Below are 18,850 nucleotides of genomic sequence, written 5' to 3' on the forward strand. Positions count from 1 at the left end.
ATGGTTGCAAAATTAAGCAACTCAAAATTTTAGTGGTAGCAACGCGTAATCACGTATAAATAAAAGAAGATGATACTCCACAAATTTATTTCACTTATTCATTACATGCTTATCATTACCTAAATTTTTTTTGAAGAAATAATAAGTATTTTATTATCCAAATGTCATGAGATATATTATTTCAAGATCTCTACGGAGATTCCCTCAAAAAAATTACAGATGTTTTCACTCGACTACCTATTCGTATCAATTAATGAATGATAAATTACAACCAAATAAGTCAGATAATGATATTATAGCAAATACAACAATCATTGGTGAAAATAACCTAAAAATAACAAAAATCGAACCTGAAACAACTGAACCACGTTATCAACCATTAACAGAATTGAAGAACGCGTCAAATGAAGAAATTTCACAATTAAGTAATCACATTGAATCATTAAATATACAAATAAAACAAGAAGAAGAATCAAAATTACCACCACCACCAAAAAAGAAAAGAGGTCGTAAAAAGAAACACCAAGATCCAAATAAACTTAAAAACCAAAATTTAGAACAAATTTTCGAAAATTGGAAATTACCACATACTCAAGATTTACCAACTATAAATCCCACAAATATTTCACCTTATAAGTTTTATACAACTACAAATTCAGATGAATCAATAATAAGATCTCCAAGATTATCAGTCACCAAATTATTAGTAAATACATGGTGTCAACTTCGAGATTATTATCAAATTTATGCTGGGTCAAATAGATTAAAAGGTGTAAATGTTAAAGCTGGTCATACTTATCATTCAAAATTAGAATTAGAAACTCATGAATTTGAGAATATTGAACAAGATATGTCACTCATAAATTTAAATGTAGAAAATTTAAAATCACAAACTATCAATAAAGAAGAATTGGCAGTACTTGAAAAATTAAGTGAATTTAATATTAATGATCAATTAGCTAATGATTGGTGTGATAAAATCATATCTAGATTATTTAATTTAGTTGTTAACTCAGAGGCTAGAGAAGTTTTAGTACATGGTTATGTAAATTTAAATGAAGAAAAATTAATAACTTCAGAAAATTTTGATGGTTTTAATGATTCAGTATTAATTAGTGGAGTTATTGATTTACTCAAATTTATAAATACAAATGATCCAACAAATTTAGATTTCTTTGTTGAAATTCAAAATATGATTGATTTAAAATTTAGCACCAAGAATTCAACAAGAATAGATTTAACTTCATTTTTTAAAGAAATTTCTGAAATATTAACAAATTATAATAAACAAGAATTAAATGTTAATATAATGGAATTAAAATCAAGATCTTGGAATCAATTACCAAATTATGATTCAGTTTTGAAAAGTGCAAAATATCAAACTTATTATTATAAAAATATGTTTACTAATTTATCTCAAGATTCTAAGTTTACTTATTATTCACTTTTGAGAAATGCAGAAATAAGAGGTTGTAATGTTGATGAACCATTAAATCAAATCTTGGTACTTAAATTAATAAGATTATATTCTGATTTTTTATATGATGATTTTTTAAAGTTATGTAATGGTGAACCAATTGGATTTGAACTTTTTGATAATCACATCCTAAAGAATAAAGAACCTTATAACTTTGGTTTATTATTTCAGGATAACTCATTTTCTTTAAATGATTCATCAACTTCACAATTTTTACAAGATTTAGATGAACAAGAAAATTCAAATTTCAATTATTCAGAATTATTAAAACCTTTGTTAAAACCATGGAAAACACCACCAACATTACGTTATTTAGCATCAAGATCATCACAATTTTATACCATTTTCCAAAATTTTATAAATGAAGAATATACTTATGTAGAATATCATAATTCCAAAACTGAAAAAAATTTTAAAACTATAAAATATAAATATAATCCAGTAATTTTTCAACAACAACTCAAACAAGCTTGTGAATTTTGGAAAGGAACAACAAAACCTGAATTTGTTGATAATTTAAATAAATGTAAATATTGTGATTTTGCTACTCGATGTATGGTTGCAAAGAATGAAATTAATGAAAATTTAAATGAATTTAATGATACAGTAAATGGAAATTCCAACTAAATAGAAAAAGTTTACGAAAATATACATATTTATTACTTAAAATAAATGTAAGACATCTTCAAAAAAATTAATACATTATAATATGTTAAAAAAAAACACGATATTAATCTCTCTGTAAATGCCTTAATTCAATATTTGGGATTCGTTTACCGAGTACATCTTTATATGGCATGCAACCGGTGATAATTCCCAACAAAATAAAGTTTGATCAAGTCAAAAGTTTAAAAAAAATTTGATATCTTATCAAAGTTCTTTTTACTTTTGACTTTTGATAAGTTATTCTTGTATGGTAACGTATTTGGTTTAAAGTTTTGTGAAGTTCTCTGAATATTTATTGAATTAAAAGTACGACTACTAATATTACTTGTATAAGCAACTTTCTGTAAATGAAAAAATTTATGATGAAGTGGTTGAAATGTGGAAAAAAAAATAGTTAAATGTGTCAAGAGAAGAAATAAAAAAAATTACTTCAAAATTTGAAATTTACGAGATCTGGATCTGCTATATGCAGGTTGTGACTTGTGAAGAATATCGTTATAGTGAACATTCACTTGAAACGACAAAGTTGTTCATAATTCTGCAATTCAAATGGCCCGTTCCTTAGCCAACTTTTGCTCTAATTGACAAAAAAGAACATTTCTTTTCAAGCAGGAAAAGGAGAGGGCGATTAAAAGAGGGGAGGAAAGACTGATACATGCAGTAAGTTTATATTGAAAGAATCAATTCTATTGAGCTCAGCCTGTGATACTATTAAATTTTTGTACAAAAATTATGGCTCATTTGATTTTGAAAAGTTGAAAAAGTTGAACTGACTGTCTTTAAATACATCACTGGTTTCCTGTTTCCACAAATTGAAGAGTTTTCGAAGCTTAAGATCTGTAAATAAGATGTTTGATTTTTGATTGTAAACTACCACTTACAAACCATTTGGAATTAATCTTCTATTGGATTTATTCAATTGTTGAACCATATTACCGATATTTTTTATCGTTGCAGTATGCATATTCGTTTCAGAATTTTGGTTGTAAATTTTAAACTTTTTTTCGCATCAAATTGGTTGCAAAATAATTTATATTATTAGCATTCAACTCAATCATATTGTTGATTTGAACTTGATAACTAATTTGCCAGAAATCATTGAAATTATTAATTGAACTTTGAAAAGCATTAATATAGTCATATAACGTCTTGATGTATGCCAATGAGTTTTTTGCAATTTTAGTCACAACGGGAAGCACTAAAATACTAGAAATTGAAAGACGTCAAAAAAGTGATTGAACTACAGGTTTATCAGGTTTTGATCCTTACCCAAAAAGTTTGAAACAAAACAAAAACAATGTTTTTTACGTACTGTCCAATTGGGAGCATGATACGACCTTAGACTCTAATTTGAACACGAAACGGTACCATTCATTTAGAGACTAAATCTTACTAAATCTTTAAAAATTTGAAAAATTAAAGCTCTTATTTAATAGCAAAAACATTTTAACAATTTTAACAAGTCCGAAGATCTACAATTGAAGAAAGATGATCAATCATACCATTAATTAAAGGTTTTGATTTAAATATTTATAAAAACCGTTTGAAGCTCTTTTAGTTAGATCATCCCCACAAAAATATTCATGTATAATCTAAATTTAAATTAATAAAAATTTAAAAATAAAATAAAACTCCGAAGTAATGTAATTATGTCGAAGTAGTTCGATATAATAAATAATGACTTTTCATCATACTTAAATAAGTTATAATATTCACAAACTCATGTATTATGTAACTTAAAGTTCACATGATGCCATTGAAAATATCTCATTTACGTATGTTAAACTCATATAATATTATATTATAATTGGTATTAGATATGGTAAAAATTTTTTTGATCATGCAAGTTCATGTATGACCAATAGTAGTATAGTAATAGTAGTAAAGTGAAAAATTTGGTTTAGTATGAATCAAGAAAATCATCAGAATTATTATTACAAATTTTTCAGTTAATTATTAAGTTGTAAAAATGATTAACGTAAAACTCCCGGTTCATACCAGTGTTGGTATGAATATTTTAATAGTCAATTTCATGATCAAATAGCTGGGTATTTGAAAAGTAATTAGTATTATGCTTTAAGTATAAATCAATTATTAATATTCTTAGTTTATATTAGATCAAATAATTGTAAATTAAAGACGGTTATATATTTTGTATTAATACACAAAAATCTTTAATTTATACTAAAAATAATAAATCCTCGGCAATTTCCAAAAAGTCCGAAAATCTGGGGAAACTATGAAAATTTTTGAATAATGACATCAAATTATTTATATCAGAAATATTTGGTTAGAGTTGACACAATTCAATAAATTGCATGAAATTTAAATTCAACGAACTTAGTTAATCAATTAGATCGTCAAATGATTAAATAATAATTAATCAACCACTATTCGTAATTGAAGTTATTAAAACAATTAAAGCTCAATTTATTAAAATGCATATGCTACTTAAATTTGCTTATTATTTTTTTTTAAAAAAAAAGGTTCAACGACGTTACACAAAATATATTGATTAATGAAAATTAAAAAAATTAAAATAGAGAATGAAACAATTTATAAAAATTTCATAATCATTAAGTTTAAAATATCAACCAATTAAATTGCTTAAATCATAAGTTATATATAGAATTTGTAAATAACTAAAACATAGTTCTTCTATTAAACATTTTTAAAATGTGGAGGTGAATATATGTTATAAAATGTTAGAATATTCATGAATTATTTGAATAAGTTACCCATAAGGTACAATGCATAACAAAAATAATTAGGAAATCTTACAACTTTTAAACTAGTTATATAAAAGAAATGAAAATGTACTTGAATATAAAGTTAGATAATTTGAATTTACTATACAAATCTATACATTGTTATACTGTTTTGATATCTTACCGATGAATAAATATTGAAAATTAAAAAATCTATGACTTCATTTTTGTGAAAAAGTATAGAGAAATTTAATAATACATTTTTTAATTTATAATACACGACATTTTAATATCAACCAATTAATTTATTCTAAATAAAAACTACAACCGAGTAACGAAAGTATAACTAATTAGTTAAACAATTAGGATTTTAAACTTTACATACTTTGTTCAATTGAATACTTGTAATATCTTTTATTCAGTGATCTCAACCACAATTTGGTTTATCCATTTAAATTAATTCAAAAATTTTCGGATATTTATCTCCTTCTTAGTTGTCTGTTTTATCTTTTATTAAACTATTAAGAAAAAAGTCGTGTCTAACAAATCAGAACTAAAAAATATAAAATAATTTTAACAAAAATAAAAAAATTAAATAATTAAAAATTAATTTAACAAAAAATATAAAAAATTTCCAAAATCCCTAAGTATTTATTTAACAATTGATTTATATTTTTTTATTTAATTTGTATATCAATTAAACCAAAATCAAAAAATGTCTGCTTTAAGATCATTTCAACGTTCTTCAAACTTAGCTAAGTCAAGTATCTATAGATCAATTAGAACTTATGCTACTGCTGAACCAACTTTAAAACAAAGATTAGAAGAAATTTTACCAGAAAAAGCTGAAGAAATTAAACAATTGAAAAAAGAACATGGTAAAACTGTTATTGGTGAATTATTATTAGAACAAGCTTATGGTGGTATGAGAGGTGTTAAAGGTTTAGTATGGGAAGGTTCAGTTTTAGATCCAATTGAAGGTATAAGATTTAGAAATAAAACAATTCCAGATATTCAAAAAGAATTACCAAAAGCTCCAGGTGGTAATGAACCTTTACCAGAAGCTTTATTTTGGTTATTATTAACTGGTGAAGTTCCAACTGAAGCTCAAACTAAAGCATTTTCTGAAGAATTGGCTGCAAGAGCTGAATTACCAAAACATGTTGAAGATTTATTAGATAGATGTCCAACTTCATTACATCCAATGGCTCAATTTTCAATTGCTATTAATGCTTTGGAATCAGAGTCAGAATTTGCTAAAGCTTATGCTAAAGGTGTAAATAAAAAGGATTATTGGAGATATACTTTTGATGATTCAATTAATTTATTAGCTAAATTACCTGCAATTGCTGCTAAAATTTATAGAAATGTTTTCCATGATGGTAAATTACCAGCTTCAATTGATCCAAAATTAGATTATGGTGCTAATTTAGCTGCTTTATTAGGTTTTGGTGATAATAAAGAATTTTTAGAATTAATGAGATTATATTTAACTATTCATTCAGATCATGAAGGTGGTAATGTTTCAGCTCATACTACCCATTTAGTTGGTTCAGCCTTATCATCACCAATGTTATCATTAGCCGCTGGTTTAAATGGTTTAGCTGGTCCATTACATGGTAGAGCAAATCAAGAAGTTTTAGAATGGTTATTTAAATTAAGAGATGAATTAAATGGTGATTATTCAAAAGAAGCTATTGAAAAATATCTTTGGGAAACTTTAAATGCTGGTAGAGTTGTTCCAGGTTATGGTCATGCTGTTTTAAGAAAAACTGATCCAAGATATACTGCTCAAAGAGAATTTGCTTTAAAACATATGCCAGATTATGATTTATTCAAATTAGTTTCAAATATTTATGAAGTTGCTCCAGGTGTATTGACAAAACATGGAAAAACAAAGAATCCGTATGTAAAAATTTTAAGATTGGAAAATTTTTGAATTGAAAATGATTCAAACTTTTTCTTTGATGTTTTAATCATCAACAATCAAGGAGAAAAATACTAACTATAACTTTTTTAGATGGCCAAATGTAGACAGTCATTGTATGTACCCTTTACCGGTGTATTCGAGGTGATCTAACGATCTTGTGGTGATTTGATGATGTTCTCACATCAGTTCAACCATTCCTCAAAACTTTGTTTTATTTACCAAAAAACATTTTTACTAACAAAATTAATTTTAGCCGGTGTCTTATTACAATACTACGGACTTACTGAAGAATCATTTTACACAGTCTTATTCGGTGTTTCCAGAGCTTTTGGTGTCTTACCACAATTAATTATTGATAGAGCTGTTGGTATGCCAATTGAAAGACCAAAATCATTTTCAACTGAAAAATACATTGAATTAGTTAAAAACATCCAAGCAGGAAAAAACTAGTATAACTAGGTAACATAGTATCAACTTTAAATATATTTATATAATTATTCTGTTTCAAAATTGGTTAAAAATTGCGCGTATATGATTGATAAAGTCTAATTTCTTAGTCCAAGAGTTGATAATCCCTTTTCTATTACCATGCAAGTGTTGAAAGTATCAAGCTAGCCATTGGTAGACTTGTAGGAAGATTATTTAAGTTAAGCGGGAATTATAATCTTACTCAGCATTATTAACGATATGCTCAATCATCTTTTTAAGCTATAGCCATAGTAAACCATTTGGTTGCAAATTATGTGATAATAGAATACATTACAAAGTGAATTGAATAATCATGTTGCTTCGATGAACATCGCAAAATGGGTGAAAAATGGCGAGTTGAAGAAATCACGGATTTACCAAATATACCACGACATACAGAAACAGAGGATGGGTTATAGTCCTCATATGATGGAAGTGACTTCTATGTCGACAATAAATAATTACTGGGTAAGTAGCTTAATTCAGTCTTATCAGTAGAAAATTGATGATAGTTGTACAGAAAATAAATTGGTGAAGAAAACAAAGAATTTTGAAGGAAAGAAAACGTAGAATCTTTCTATGTTGGTGGTGAAGATGCTAATATTAGGTGTCATTTATGTCTAGTAGTTTATATTTCAATTTATAAATTTTTAGTTAAAATTACTTGCTAACCAAATTCTCTGGATTGATGTTTAAGTTCGCAAACTTTTCGAAGTATTTAGTTAATACTAAACATTGAATTGTTTTCTAAATTTGGTACGGAGATTGCACAATGTATCGATTGTGTTCTAGTCATATTTCAAATTGTTAAATACAGTTGAACTCGTAAATTTGATTTTTTTTTGCAACAAAAATATTTTTATACAAATCTAGTACTATATCAATGGTCAAAAGGTTTCTACGAAGGTTTAGTGCCAAAACTCAACTATTAAATAAACCAAACTATTCAAAAACATTAAATTTACCTCAAACTAATTTTGGTCCAAAACTACCTCGTGATGAAAGAAGGAATCAATTAATACAACAAACTGGAGTTGATTTATATAATTGGCAACAAGAAAATAATACATGTAAAGAACCATTTATACTACATGATGGACCACCGTATGCAAATGGAGATCTACATATAGGACATGCGCTTAATAAAATATGTAAAGATATAATCAATAGATTCGAATTGATATATAATAATAAATTAATAAAATATCAACCAGGATGGGATTGTCATGGTTTACCAATAGAATTAAAAGTTGAAAATCAATTAACAAATAAAGAATTTAAAGATCCTATGGAAATTAGAAAAGCATGTAAAGAATGGGCTCAACAAATGATTGAAAATCAAAAATCACAATTTAGAGCTTTGGGGATAATGACAGATTTTAATAAACCATATATTACAATGAATAATGAATATGAAATTAAACAATTACAAGTGTTTAAGAAATTGATAGAGAATGGATTATTGAGTCAACAATTGAAACCTGTTTGGTGGGGGTGTGAGACTCAAACTGCATTAGCTGAAGCTGAATTAGAATATAATGATAATCATAAGTCTGTTGCAATATATGTAAAATTTCCAGTAGTTGGGGAAAAGATTAAAAACTTTGTAGGAGATAAACTCAAGGATAAAACAGTAAATTTATTAATATGGACTAGTACACCATGGACAATACCTGCAAATAAAGCAATTTGTGTTAATGAAGATTTTACCTATTCACTTATAGAAAAAGATAATGAAGTTTTGGTAGTAGCTAAGTCATTAGTTGAAAATATATTAAAGTTGGATCCTGATTTCACTAACATTGATATTGATATACCAGGTAGTATTCTAATTGGTGAACAATATATTAATCCGGCAGCTGAAGATGATGTCAAAAAACCAGTATTACATGGAGATCATGTTGTAGCAACTACAGGAACAGGAATGGTTCATACTGCGCCAGCTCATGGACGTGATGACTATTTAGTTGCTAAACATAACAACATCAATATAGAAGCTTCATTTATTGATAATTTGGGAAAATACATAGTTGATCAATTACCAAAAGGATTTCAAAAATTAGGCCCTCTTAAAGTTAATGAAATTAAAACCAACATGTTATGCGTTGAATTGTTAAAGCAACACGATATGATTTTTCATTTAAATAAAAAATTCACACATTCTTATCCGTATGATTGGAGATCAAAAACACCAGTTATTCAAAGAGCTACTCCTCAATGGTTTGTGAATGTTGAAAAAATTAAACCAGATGCGTTGAAAGCTTTAAATGAAGCTAAATTCTATCCAAGTTCTGGTTATAATAGATTAAGTTCATTCATTGAAAACCGCAGTGAGTGGTGTATTTCAAGACAGAGATGTTGGGGAGTTCCGTTACCTATAGTATATAAAAAGGAAAATGATGAACCAATAATGGATTTGGAAGTAATTGATTACGTTATTAAACAAATTGAGAAATTAGGTACTGATGAATGGTTTACAAAAGAAGAAGATGTTGGTAGATGGTTACCAAACAACTTAAAGGGTTCAGAATATTATAAAGGACAGGATACAATGGATGTTTGGTTTGATTCTGGTACTTCATGGACATCATTGCGTGACAAAATCGAAGAATGTAATGAATCTACAACTCCATTAGCTGATGTATATTTGGAAGGCAGTGATCAACATAGAGGTTGGTTTCAATCTTCATTACTTAACAAGATCATATATTCTGGTGAAAATGGAAATACTTTTAAATCTGTACCGCCTTTTAAAAATGTCATAACTCATGGTTTCATAACCGATGGTAAAGGTCAAAAAATGTCAAAATCAAAAGGTAATATTTTCTCACCACAACAAGCCATGGAAGGTAATAAAAAACCATTGACCCCATATTTGGGAACTGATGGGTTAAGATTATGGGTTGCATCCTCAAATTATAAACAAGATGTTAGTTTCAACCCTGAAGTTTTAACTAGAGTTAGTGACATTCACAAAAAATATAGACTTACATTTAAATATTTATTGGGTAATTTGAATAATTTCCAAGGTCCAATTGAGTACAACCAATTATCAAGTTTGGACGGATTTATTTTAAACAGTTTGTATGATTTACAAGAATCATGTGTTGAAAATTATAAAGAATTTAATTTTTCAAGAGTTGTAAGTTCAATGAATTCACATGTTAATTCAGTCCTTAGTGCAATCTATTTCGATGTTTGTAAAGATTGTTTATACACAGATTCAACCAACTCAATTAGACGTAAATCAATTCAAACTGTTCTAAATGAGATTTTAAAAACATATATTGGAATATTGGCACCAATTCAACCATTATTAGTTCAAGAAGTATGGGATGAGTATAAAACAATTAGAAAAAGTGACATTGACTCACCATTTAAATTACCATGGGAGTTTTTTGAGCTTCCAGTTACATACAAAACAGAAATGGATCAATTTAATTCATTTTTTAAATTAAGAGATGAAATTTATAAAGATATAGAGTTGCTAAAACAAAACAATTTTTTCAAAAATAAACTAGAGTTGGAAATTCAATTGTCAGACCCTTCTGGTGATTCACAATTATATAAATTTTTAAAAGATAATGAATCAATATTAGATGATTTATTTTTGGTATCAAAAGTTTCTTTAGGAGGTGATACAACTCAAACTTTTTTAGTGAAAGGTGAAGAAATTGGAGTAACTATCAAAAAATCAGACGATCATAAATGTGGACGTTGTTGGAAATTCACAGCCAATGATCCAGAATCATTATGTAACAAATGTGAAACTGTTGTAAATAGTATGTAAATAGATAGAGATAAAATAAATATTTATTATCACGAGAGAAAAAAATAAACACGCTTTTGTAAACAACCATCTTATCTATAACCACAACCAAAATGTCATCACAAAGAAAGATAAAAAATTACATGGATCGTAAAGATCTCCTAATAAGTAACTATAAAGAATTGAAAGACTCATTTAAAGAAGAAGCAGAAAGAGAAGCATATGAAAATTTATTTTACATATTATTAAAATTAGATGAATTTGTTTATGAATATAATGTAATAAAATCATATTTACAATCAAAAGGTGAAGATTCCACTGAAAAAAACAAGAAATTATTAGAAGAAGTACAAACCAAGATAGATGATATTGAAAAAGTTATATATTTAAATGATTTATTTGAAGTTGAACCAAAATTTACTATTTATAGAAAAAATTTAAATGATAATGCTCAAGAAGGTGGTAAAATTATTTATGGTTTTGAACATCAAAATAAAAAATTAGCTTGGAAATTTCTAGATGATAGAATATTTGAATTAAGAAAACAAGTAAGTTAGAACTAAGTAAAAAAAATAAATTGTATTATTATTATATTATGTATATTACAGATGATTTCTATTTTTTACTCATTAACTGTGTTAATAATTGTGATGATGGACGTTGTGAGTTTATAGGAATGTCATTTGACATTGCTGGTGTTTTATTAAAGAGTCCTGGTGGTGGTGGAGTTGATGTAGCAGCACGATCTACTGATTTAACCATATTCAATTGTTGCTGTTGCTGTTGTTGAATCTGTTGTTGACGTAATTGATTTAATAATGCTTGTTGTTCTTCTGATTTTTGTAATTGAGCTACTGGGATTATAGGAGTTTGTTGTTGGTGAACTTGTTGAGCTTGTTGTTGACGTTGTAATAATGATTGTTGTTGCATTATAGGATGATTTTGATAAGCTAAATGATAATTTTTAACTGGTCTAATTAAAAATTTTTCAATAACTTGACGTGCCAACATTTTTTCATCTTCCGGTTTTGTTTCTGTGGTAAAATTTCCCTTAAAGGAAAATAAAGGTAATCCTGGTTCTAATTTTTTGAACTTGATGTGTTTTATATCATCTAATGATTTCAATTCTGCTGTAATCAGTTCAATGAAAGGTATTGGTGAATTATCATCTATATCTATATCTTCTGGTAAAACATGACTTGGAACTTTTGTGATTTTAACACTTGATACTCTTGTTTTTAATTCTTTTCTTTGTTGTTGCTTGTGATCTCTTGCTATTTCCCCTAATGTTGGGAATGCTGCTGAATTTGCTAATGGTATATTATTTATGGTGTTGGTTGTGGGGTTTGTAGTGGTTGGGGCTGTTGATTGAAGATTGGCCCAATGAGCTGTGGCTGGTAAGTGTTCTTTACTACCTTCCTGTTGTGGCGGAGGAGGTGGTTGTTGTACTTGTGATTGTGCATGTTGTTGATTAAAATTATGTACATCTTCATCTGTCATTTCATTAAGTTGGTGATTTGGTATATATGAACTTTCTCCAAATGATGTTGTATGTTGTCTTGAAGTCATTCCCATTTTAATACCTTGTTGAGTTGATAAATCTTTTCTTGTAAAAGAATCTGCTTCTTCTCCTGGTTCATGTAAAAACATACAATTTGGATTTGGACAAGGATGACCTCTTAAATATGAAGAACAATATTTTGTAGTACCATGAGCTGCTCTTAACACTCTTCCATCACATAATGAACCATCCAATTCTGTTATACAATTTAATGCATCTTCTTTTCTTGCAAATGTCACATAAACAACCAAACCAGAATTTTGATGATGATGATGAGTTGCAGTTGCAGGATTAGGTGTTTTCTTGTTGATAACTATTTTTGAAATTTTACCATATTGTCCAAAATATTTATCTGATCTTAAGATTGAATGTAATTCTTCTGGATTACATGGAGGATTTAATCCTGTTACATAAACTAAATTTTTTTGAACCACTCTTAATCCGGCTAAATGTTTTTTATTTGCCATATCCAGTTCTTTCTTTTCTTTTTCTCTTTGTTTCTTTTCACGTTCTCTTTTCTCTTTCTTTGAATGTAATACCTTATATTCTTCTGCAGAAACTGTTTTATACTCAACACTTTCATCATCATATAATCTTCTACACCCTGGACATCTTCCATTTAATTCTGGATTTTGACGAATATTATTATAACAGAATTGACAAATTTGATAACCACATGGACATGGTTTAAAGTTTTTATCTGAGATATCCATTTCTTCAACACATAATGGGCTAAAAGATTAAAAAAGTTAGTATTGCATTCAACTGTAATATTTATTCGATAAAGATTTAATTACATACCAATATTCTTCTTCATCATCACTTATAAATGAATCATCTGGTATTATCATTGTAGTCATTTTACATGTATTATTTGATTATTATATTGATCTATTAATTGTATAATTATTAATATTGTTCCAAAACTTGTTGTAAAAAATTATTACATAATTTGAATTTTTTATTAAGAGATCAATTTGATTAAAAGTACACGATAATATTTCTATTGACTAGGTAATTTATAATATGATAATACTTTGGTTCTTTATGATAAAGATATTTAAGTAGAGTTTAGTTTAATACAGTATTTTGCAAAAGGAAGAACATTCTGGAATTTCAAAGGAAAGGTTGGGTTATGTTGGTGCTTAATTTTTGTTTTGAAAGTTAATCGCCATCAAAAAATTGTATCGTAAAACTACGATCAAAAGAACCATTGAGCGTAATTTTGGTCAGAAGGAATTTAAGATGGTAAATCAAAAGATATAGCTCATAAACTCGATACAATATGATATTGCAAGAAGATACTTATGTTGTCCAACTCTAATCTTTTAAAAATGTGTTAAAGAAATTGGTTGTAAAATAATTTTTATGCGAAATAAAAAATTATTCAACTTGTTTATCTATTTAATCAACCTACTATTAAAAATGGTATTTATAGTTGAGTTATGGGAGTCTATATTCACTCCAGGAACTACACCAGCATTGATAACAGCAACTCATGCATCATTTATACTTTTAATTATATCATTGATAACATTCTACTTCTTAACTAAATCAATACATTTTTTAAATTTATTTGTTATTGCATTATTACTTTATGGAACAGTTATTTGGTTTATAAATGAATTAAAAGCAGTCAAATTAAAAGATAATGAAGAATTAACCAAAAAAGAGGAGAAACCAGAAGTTACTATAAAACACGTTGAAACTTATGAGACTAAACCAAGAAAGAGAAAAGTCTGATATAAATAGTATTGACTATATAGATTTAATAGAGAATAAATTTAATTTTTTTGCAAGTAAATAAAAATCATGTAAATCAGACTACTAAAACACTTAATTAATGAGTTTCAAGAATGCATTTCAACCAATTATTAATAATCCAGAAAAGCATGATTCAGTACTATATTATGACGAAAATGTAATTATTATTAAAGATATGTTTCCTAAATCTGTTAGACATTTATTGGTCATTCCGCGTCATCAACAAGTAACTAAAAAACATCCTTTAGATGTATTTAACGCATTTTATAATGATTTTACAGGAGAAGAATTATATGAAATGATTGAAAAATATGTTGAACAAGCTAAAGATTTAATTATTGACAACCTTAAGGAGAAATTAGACATGAAAGATGAAATTATTTTACAAGATTTTAAAACAAATTTCATAAAAGCTGGGGTACATTCAATACCATCATTAGATAATTTTCATATTCATGTCATTACACAAGATTTTAATTCACCAAGAATGAAAAATAAAAAACATTATAATTCATTTACTACAAAATTCTTTGTACCATTTGATCAATTAAATCCTTTATATAATGAAAAATATTATCAATTAACCAACAAAGATAATGAAAGTTATGATTCACAATCTGACGTTTCTTCATCATCTTCGGAAACTGAAAAACCAGATTTTATAAGACTTATTAGATCCAAACCAGTGCTAGAAAATTTAATTAAATCAACATCATTTAAATGCACAAGTTGTAATAAAACGTTTGGCAATTCCGTTATTAAATTGAAAGATCATTTAAATGAAGAATTTGAAAAGAAATTTAGTACGTTGGGAGACACTAAATTGATTAAAATTAATGATATATAATTAGGTTGGGAAATAATTTAGTACGTTCTGAGACACTAATTTTTAACTATTTACAATTAATGAGATGCAGAGAGAAATTAAACTTAAATTTATCACGCCGTGGCTACTTAACCACGAAATCATCTGTCAAAAATTAGAGTTTAGTTCTACGATAGTACGAGATCTCAAATTTTAAACATTTTGGAATATATCCAAGCATGTTTGAGAGACTGCCAAGTAGTCCATGCCACCAAAATTTGCCTCTAGGGAGTAATCGCCTTGTGTAATATTAGTCAATGATCACCCAATTTAAATAGATCTAAAATTTATCATTTATTTTTCGTATAGTTTTAATTAGCATTGCTTATTTGCTAACCCCACAAGATTATTGTGAAATACAAGAAGTATTACCCAATAGATTGAATTCAAACGTTTCGCAAAAACTCTTTGTATTACGAGAAAAATTTTCATATTGCAGTATTCGGAAGAATTTAACAAATCTTATGTAGCTTGAGTTAAATATTTCAATCGTTGAATTTGGGGGAGACTTTTGTGTAAAAAGCTTGACTTTAGTTAAATGCAAACTCGTCCCGAAGTTACTATACAATAAAGAATAAAATTACGAGTCCCCAACCATTATCAGATGAAAGTCTTTGGTGCTAAAAATTTTAATTTGCATTAAAAGGTTATATTTTTTTTTTAGCGGATTAATTTTACATGTGTCTAATTTTAAAAATAAAGTTCAAAACTCACACAAAACCGGATTTTTCTGAAATCTTATTTTTTTTAAGAATTTGTACTTCTATTTGCAGCCAAAAAAAAGTTATTTTTTCGTTTTTTTTTTCAACTACAAGAACAATAGGAATAGTATTGCGAACAGGATTTAATCCGAATTGTTTGGGGAAAAGTTTGGAGTAATTAACCTGCTCAATAACAACAATAGAGATCTCGTGATTGTGAAATTTTTTCAACTAACAACTTTACTACAAAATTTAATCAATTGTACATTTTTTTCATCCCCACCTTCTACCTAAAAAGAACAATAGACTTAAAAGCAAAACTTTAAATTTTATTATAAATAGAACAAGATTTCTTTAATTTTTTCATTAGTCTTTATTACTATATCAAACTACTATTGCCAAAAATGTTTACAACTGATTCGAATGAAAAAAGTTCTGAATTAAGAGAAGAAAAAGTTCAATTTGAACATGATGAAGGTTCATCCGTAGAATTAGGTGCTAACTTCGATGTTGATACTGAATTCAAAAAATATCAAGAAATGGGAGCAGAACAAAAACAACAAGGAAGTTTTTTAACAAATTTAAAAAGAATGGAGTTCCCATTAGATTTTGAAAACAAAATGATTATGGTTTGGTTATTAGGTGGTTTTGCTGCAGCTGGTGGTATTTTATCTGGTGTTGACCAATCTATTATTAGTTCAGCCGCATTAGGTTTGACAGATGATCTTCATCCATCTACTTCAGAGAATTCGTTAATTAGTGCTTTGGTTCCACTTGGTGCAGTTGCCGGTTCACTTTCAATAACTCCAATTTCAAAATTTGGTAGAAAAACTTTATTAATGATTTCTTGTTTAATTTATACTGTTGCTGGTTTAGTTTGTGGTTTAGCTCCAAATATCGGTGCTTTATACGCTGGTAGGTTCTTATTAGGGTTAGCCATTGGTCAAGAAGGAGGTGGTGTTGGTGTTTACATTGCTGAATCAGTTCCATCAAGGTTCCGTGGATCGGTCGTTGGAGCCTACCAGTTCTTCATTGCTTTCGGTGAAGTATTAGGATTCGCAATAGGTGCTATGTTCATTGACGTACATGATGGTTGGAGGTATATGCTTGGTTCATCTTTAGTTTTTTCAACAATTTTATTAATTGGATTATTTTTTTTACCTGAATCACCAAGATTCTTAGCAGTTAATGGTAAATTTGGAGAAGCTTATAATGTTTTCTGTAGATTAAGAGATGTTAGTTTAAGAGAATACAAGATAGAGTTCATTCAATTAGTACAAGCAGCTGAAAGAGAAAGAGAAGTAAGATTAACTCACAGTAAATCAAAAGCATGGATTGAACTTTTCACAGTTCCAAGAAATAGAAGAGCATTAGTTTATGGTGTCATTATGATTTCATTAGGTCAATTAACTGGTATTAATGCTGTTATGTATTATCTCAGTAATTTAATGGGTCAAATTGGATTTTCACCAAAAAATTCAGTATTCATGTCTTTAGTTGGAGGTGCAGCATTAATGTTTGGTACTATTCCAGGTGTCTTATATATGGATCGTTTTGGTCGTCGAGTTTGGGGTTATAATTTAGTTGGTTTCTTCATTGGTTTAGTCTTAGTTGGTGTTGGTTATTTAATCCCATTAGATACCCATCTTGCTGCGGCTGAAGGTGTTTACTTAACCGGTCTCATCTTATATATGGGATTCTTTGGATCTTATGCATGTTTGACTTGGGTTGTTCCATCAGAATCTTTCAGTATCGGTACAAGATCACAAGGTATGACTATATGTTCAGCGTTATTATATTTATGGGCTTTTGTTGTTACTTATAATTTCAACCGTATGAAAGTTGCAATGACTTATACCGGACTTACTATTGGATTTTATGGTGGTATTGCATTTTTAGGTTTCTTTTATCAATTGTTTTTCATGTATGAAACTCGTAATAAGACTTTAGAAGAAATCGATGAACTTTTTGAAAAACCAACCATGGAACATGCTAAAGATAACATTCGTGGTGTTTTAAGATTTTGGCATTTAAAAAAATAGACAATTTCGAATTTAAAAGACTAAATAGTGTATTCAATTCTTCAAATTTATTTAATATATAATGATTTAAATTTGCTTGTCGTCTTGTAGATATCGCATTTTCTTTGTTTAATATATTAGCAACCAGAATCCTCAATTGTATATCACTAGCATTTTTTTCCATCAATTCACTTAATCACTAGTTTCTTGTCTAATTGTTTTTACAATCAATCTGTTGATAGTTTGGTTGCAAAAATTAGTTGGTATTTCAAAGCCGCACCTCAAAATACATAATATTATAAAACGAAATTAAAAAAAAAAAAAAAAACCCAACTTACTTTAAACAAAAGCAAGCTAAACTTTCTACCACATATCATTCCTAATATTTCCGTTGCTGAAAGTGAACTACATAGTATATAGAGAATCTAAGTATACAAGAAAAAAACGTAATTCAGTTTGATCACAAGACTTTGATTTTGATGAAATATTAAACTATATGAGAATGGATATCGCAAAATTATATGCAGAACATGAGAAATTATACAGAAAAGATGGAAAAATTTCCAAGCAAGTAGAAAAAGAAAAGGATTAAGAAATAGACATAAGAAGATACTAGTATATAACATTCAAAATAAGCATATACAGAAAATCTGAATTGAAGTAACTAAAGTATTCCTGTATCTGAAACATTTAGCAGTTGTATTATTAAAATTTCATCAGACTTAAAAAAAAAATCAATGTGAGGGTTCCAATTCACCAACACCAAAACCAACAATCCCAAATCAAAGTAGATTCTAGCAATACAGATTCATTAATAAAGTCATATTATTTTCTAAAACTCATATTATCTAGTTACCCTCTTGATTACTGCTATTAAATTTCTGTCCATAATAACAGAAAACGGGATAAAAAATTAAACA

At 27.6% G+C, this 18,850-nt stretch overlaps 8 protein-coding genes across 8 annotated transcripts; 7 read left to right on the forward strand and 1 right to left on the reverse strand. All coding sequences in view use genetic code 12, as the record gives it.

Moving 5' to 3' along the window:
- Positions 1-253: 253 nt before the first annotated feature.
- On the forward strand, positions 254-2,104 carry DEM1 (Dem1p; the record flags this gene model as incomplete). The annotated part of the gene is made up of 1 exon (XM_051764834.1): positions 254-2,104. One exon carries the CDS (start codon positions 254-256, stop codon positions 2,102-2,104), a length of 1,851 nt encoding a protein of 616 aa, XP_051618207.1.
- A 3,462-nt stretch (positions 2,105-5,566) lies between these two features.
- Positions 5,567-7,231, forward strand: CIT1 (citrate (Si)-synthase; the record flags this gene model as incomplete). Its single annotated transcript, XM_051764835.1, has 3 exons — positions 5,567-6,756; positions 6,872-6,894; positions 7,035-7,231. The coding sequence occupies 3 exons, from the start codon at positions 5,567-5,569 to the stop codon at positions 7,229-7,231; spliced, it is 1,410 nt and encodes a 469-aa protein (XP_051618208.1).
- A 901-nt stretch (positions 7,232-8,132) lies between these two features.
- Positions 8,133-11,039, forward strand: KGF54_004167 (isoleucine--tRNA ligase; the record flags this gene model as incomplete). Its single annotated transcript, XM_051764836.1, has 1 exon — positions 8,133-11,039. One exon carries the CDS (start codon positions 8,133-8,135, stop codon positions 11,037-11,039), a length of 2,907 nt encoding a protein of 968 aa, XP_051618209.1.
- A 92-nt stretch (positions 11,040-11,131) lies between these two features.
- Positions 11,132-11,575, forward strand: KGF54_004168 (uncharacterized protein; the record flags this gene model as incomplete). Its single annotated transcript, XM_051764837.1, has 1 exon — positions 11,132-11,575. The coding sequence occupies one exon, from the start codon at positions 11,132-11,134 to the stop codon at positions 11,573-11,575; it is 444 nt and encodes a 147-aa protein (XP_051618210.1).
- A 58-nt stretch (positions 11,576-11,633) lies between these two features.
- On the reverse strand, positions 11,634-13,439 carry NOT4 (CCR4-NOT core ubiquitin-protein ligase subunit; the record flags this gene model as incomplete). The annotated part of the gene is made up of 2 exons (XM_051764838.1): positions 11,634-13,311; positions 13,381-13,439. 2 exons carry the CDS (start codon positions 13,437-13,439, stop codon positions 11,634-11,636), a joined length of 1,737 nt encoding a protein of 578 aa, XP_051618211.1.
- Positions 13,440-14,004: 565 nt separating this feature from the next.
- Positions 14,005-14,322, forward strand: KGF54_004170 (uncharacterized protein; the record flags this gene model as incomplete). Its single annotated transcript, XM_051764840.1, has 1 exon — positions 14,005-14,322. The coding sequence occupies one exon, from the start codon at positions 14,005-14,007 to the stop codon at positions 14,320-14,322; it is 318 nt and encodes a 105-aa protein (XP_051618212.1).
- Positions 14,323-14,422: 100 nt separating this feature from the next.
- KGF54_004171 (uncharacterized protein) lies at positions 14,423-15,190 on the forward strand (the record flags this gene model as incomplete). Its single annotated transcript, XM_051764841.1, has 1 exon — positions 14,423-15,190. The coding sequence occupies one exon, from the start codon at positions 14,423-14,425 to the stop codon at positions 15,188-15,190; it is 768 nt and encodes a 255-aa protein (XP_051618213.1).
- A 1,123-nt stretch (positions 15,191-16,313) lies between these two features.
- On the forward strand, positions 16,314-17,951 carry HXT5 (Hxt5p; the record flags this gene model as incomplete). Its single annotated transcript, XM_051764842.1, has 1 exon — positions 16,314-17,951. The coding sequence occupies one exon, from the start codon at positions 16,314-16,316 to the stop codon at positions 17,949-17,951; it is 1,638 nt and encodes a 545-aa protein (XP_051618214.1).
- Positions 17,952-18,850: the final 899 nt, after the last annotated feature.

The sequence above is a fragment of the Candida jiufengensis genome (genome assembly GCF_024610255.1).
Source record: "Candida jiufengensis strain CBS 10846 chromosome Unknown scaffold1, whole genome shotgun sequence".
Lineage (NCBI taxonomy): Eukaryota > Fungi > Ascomycota > Pichiomycetes > Serinales > Debaryomycetaceae > Lodderomyces > Lodderomyces jiufengensis.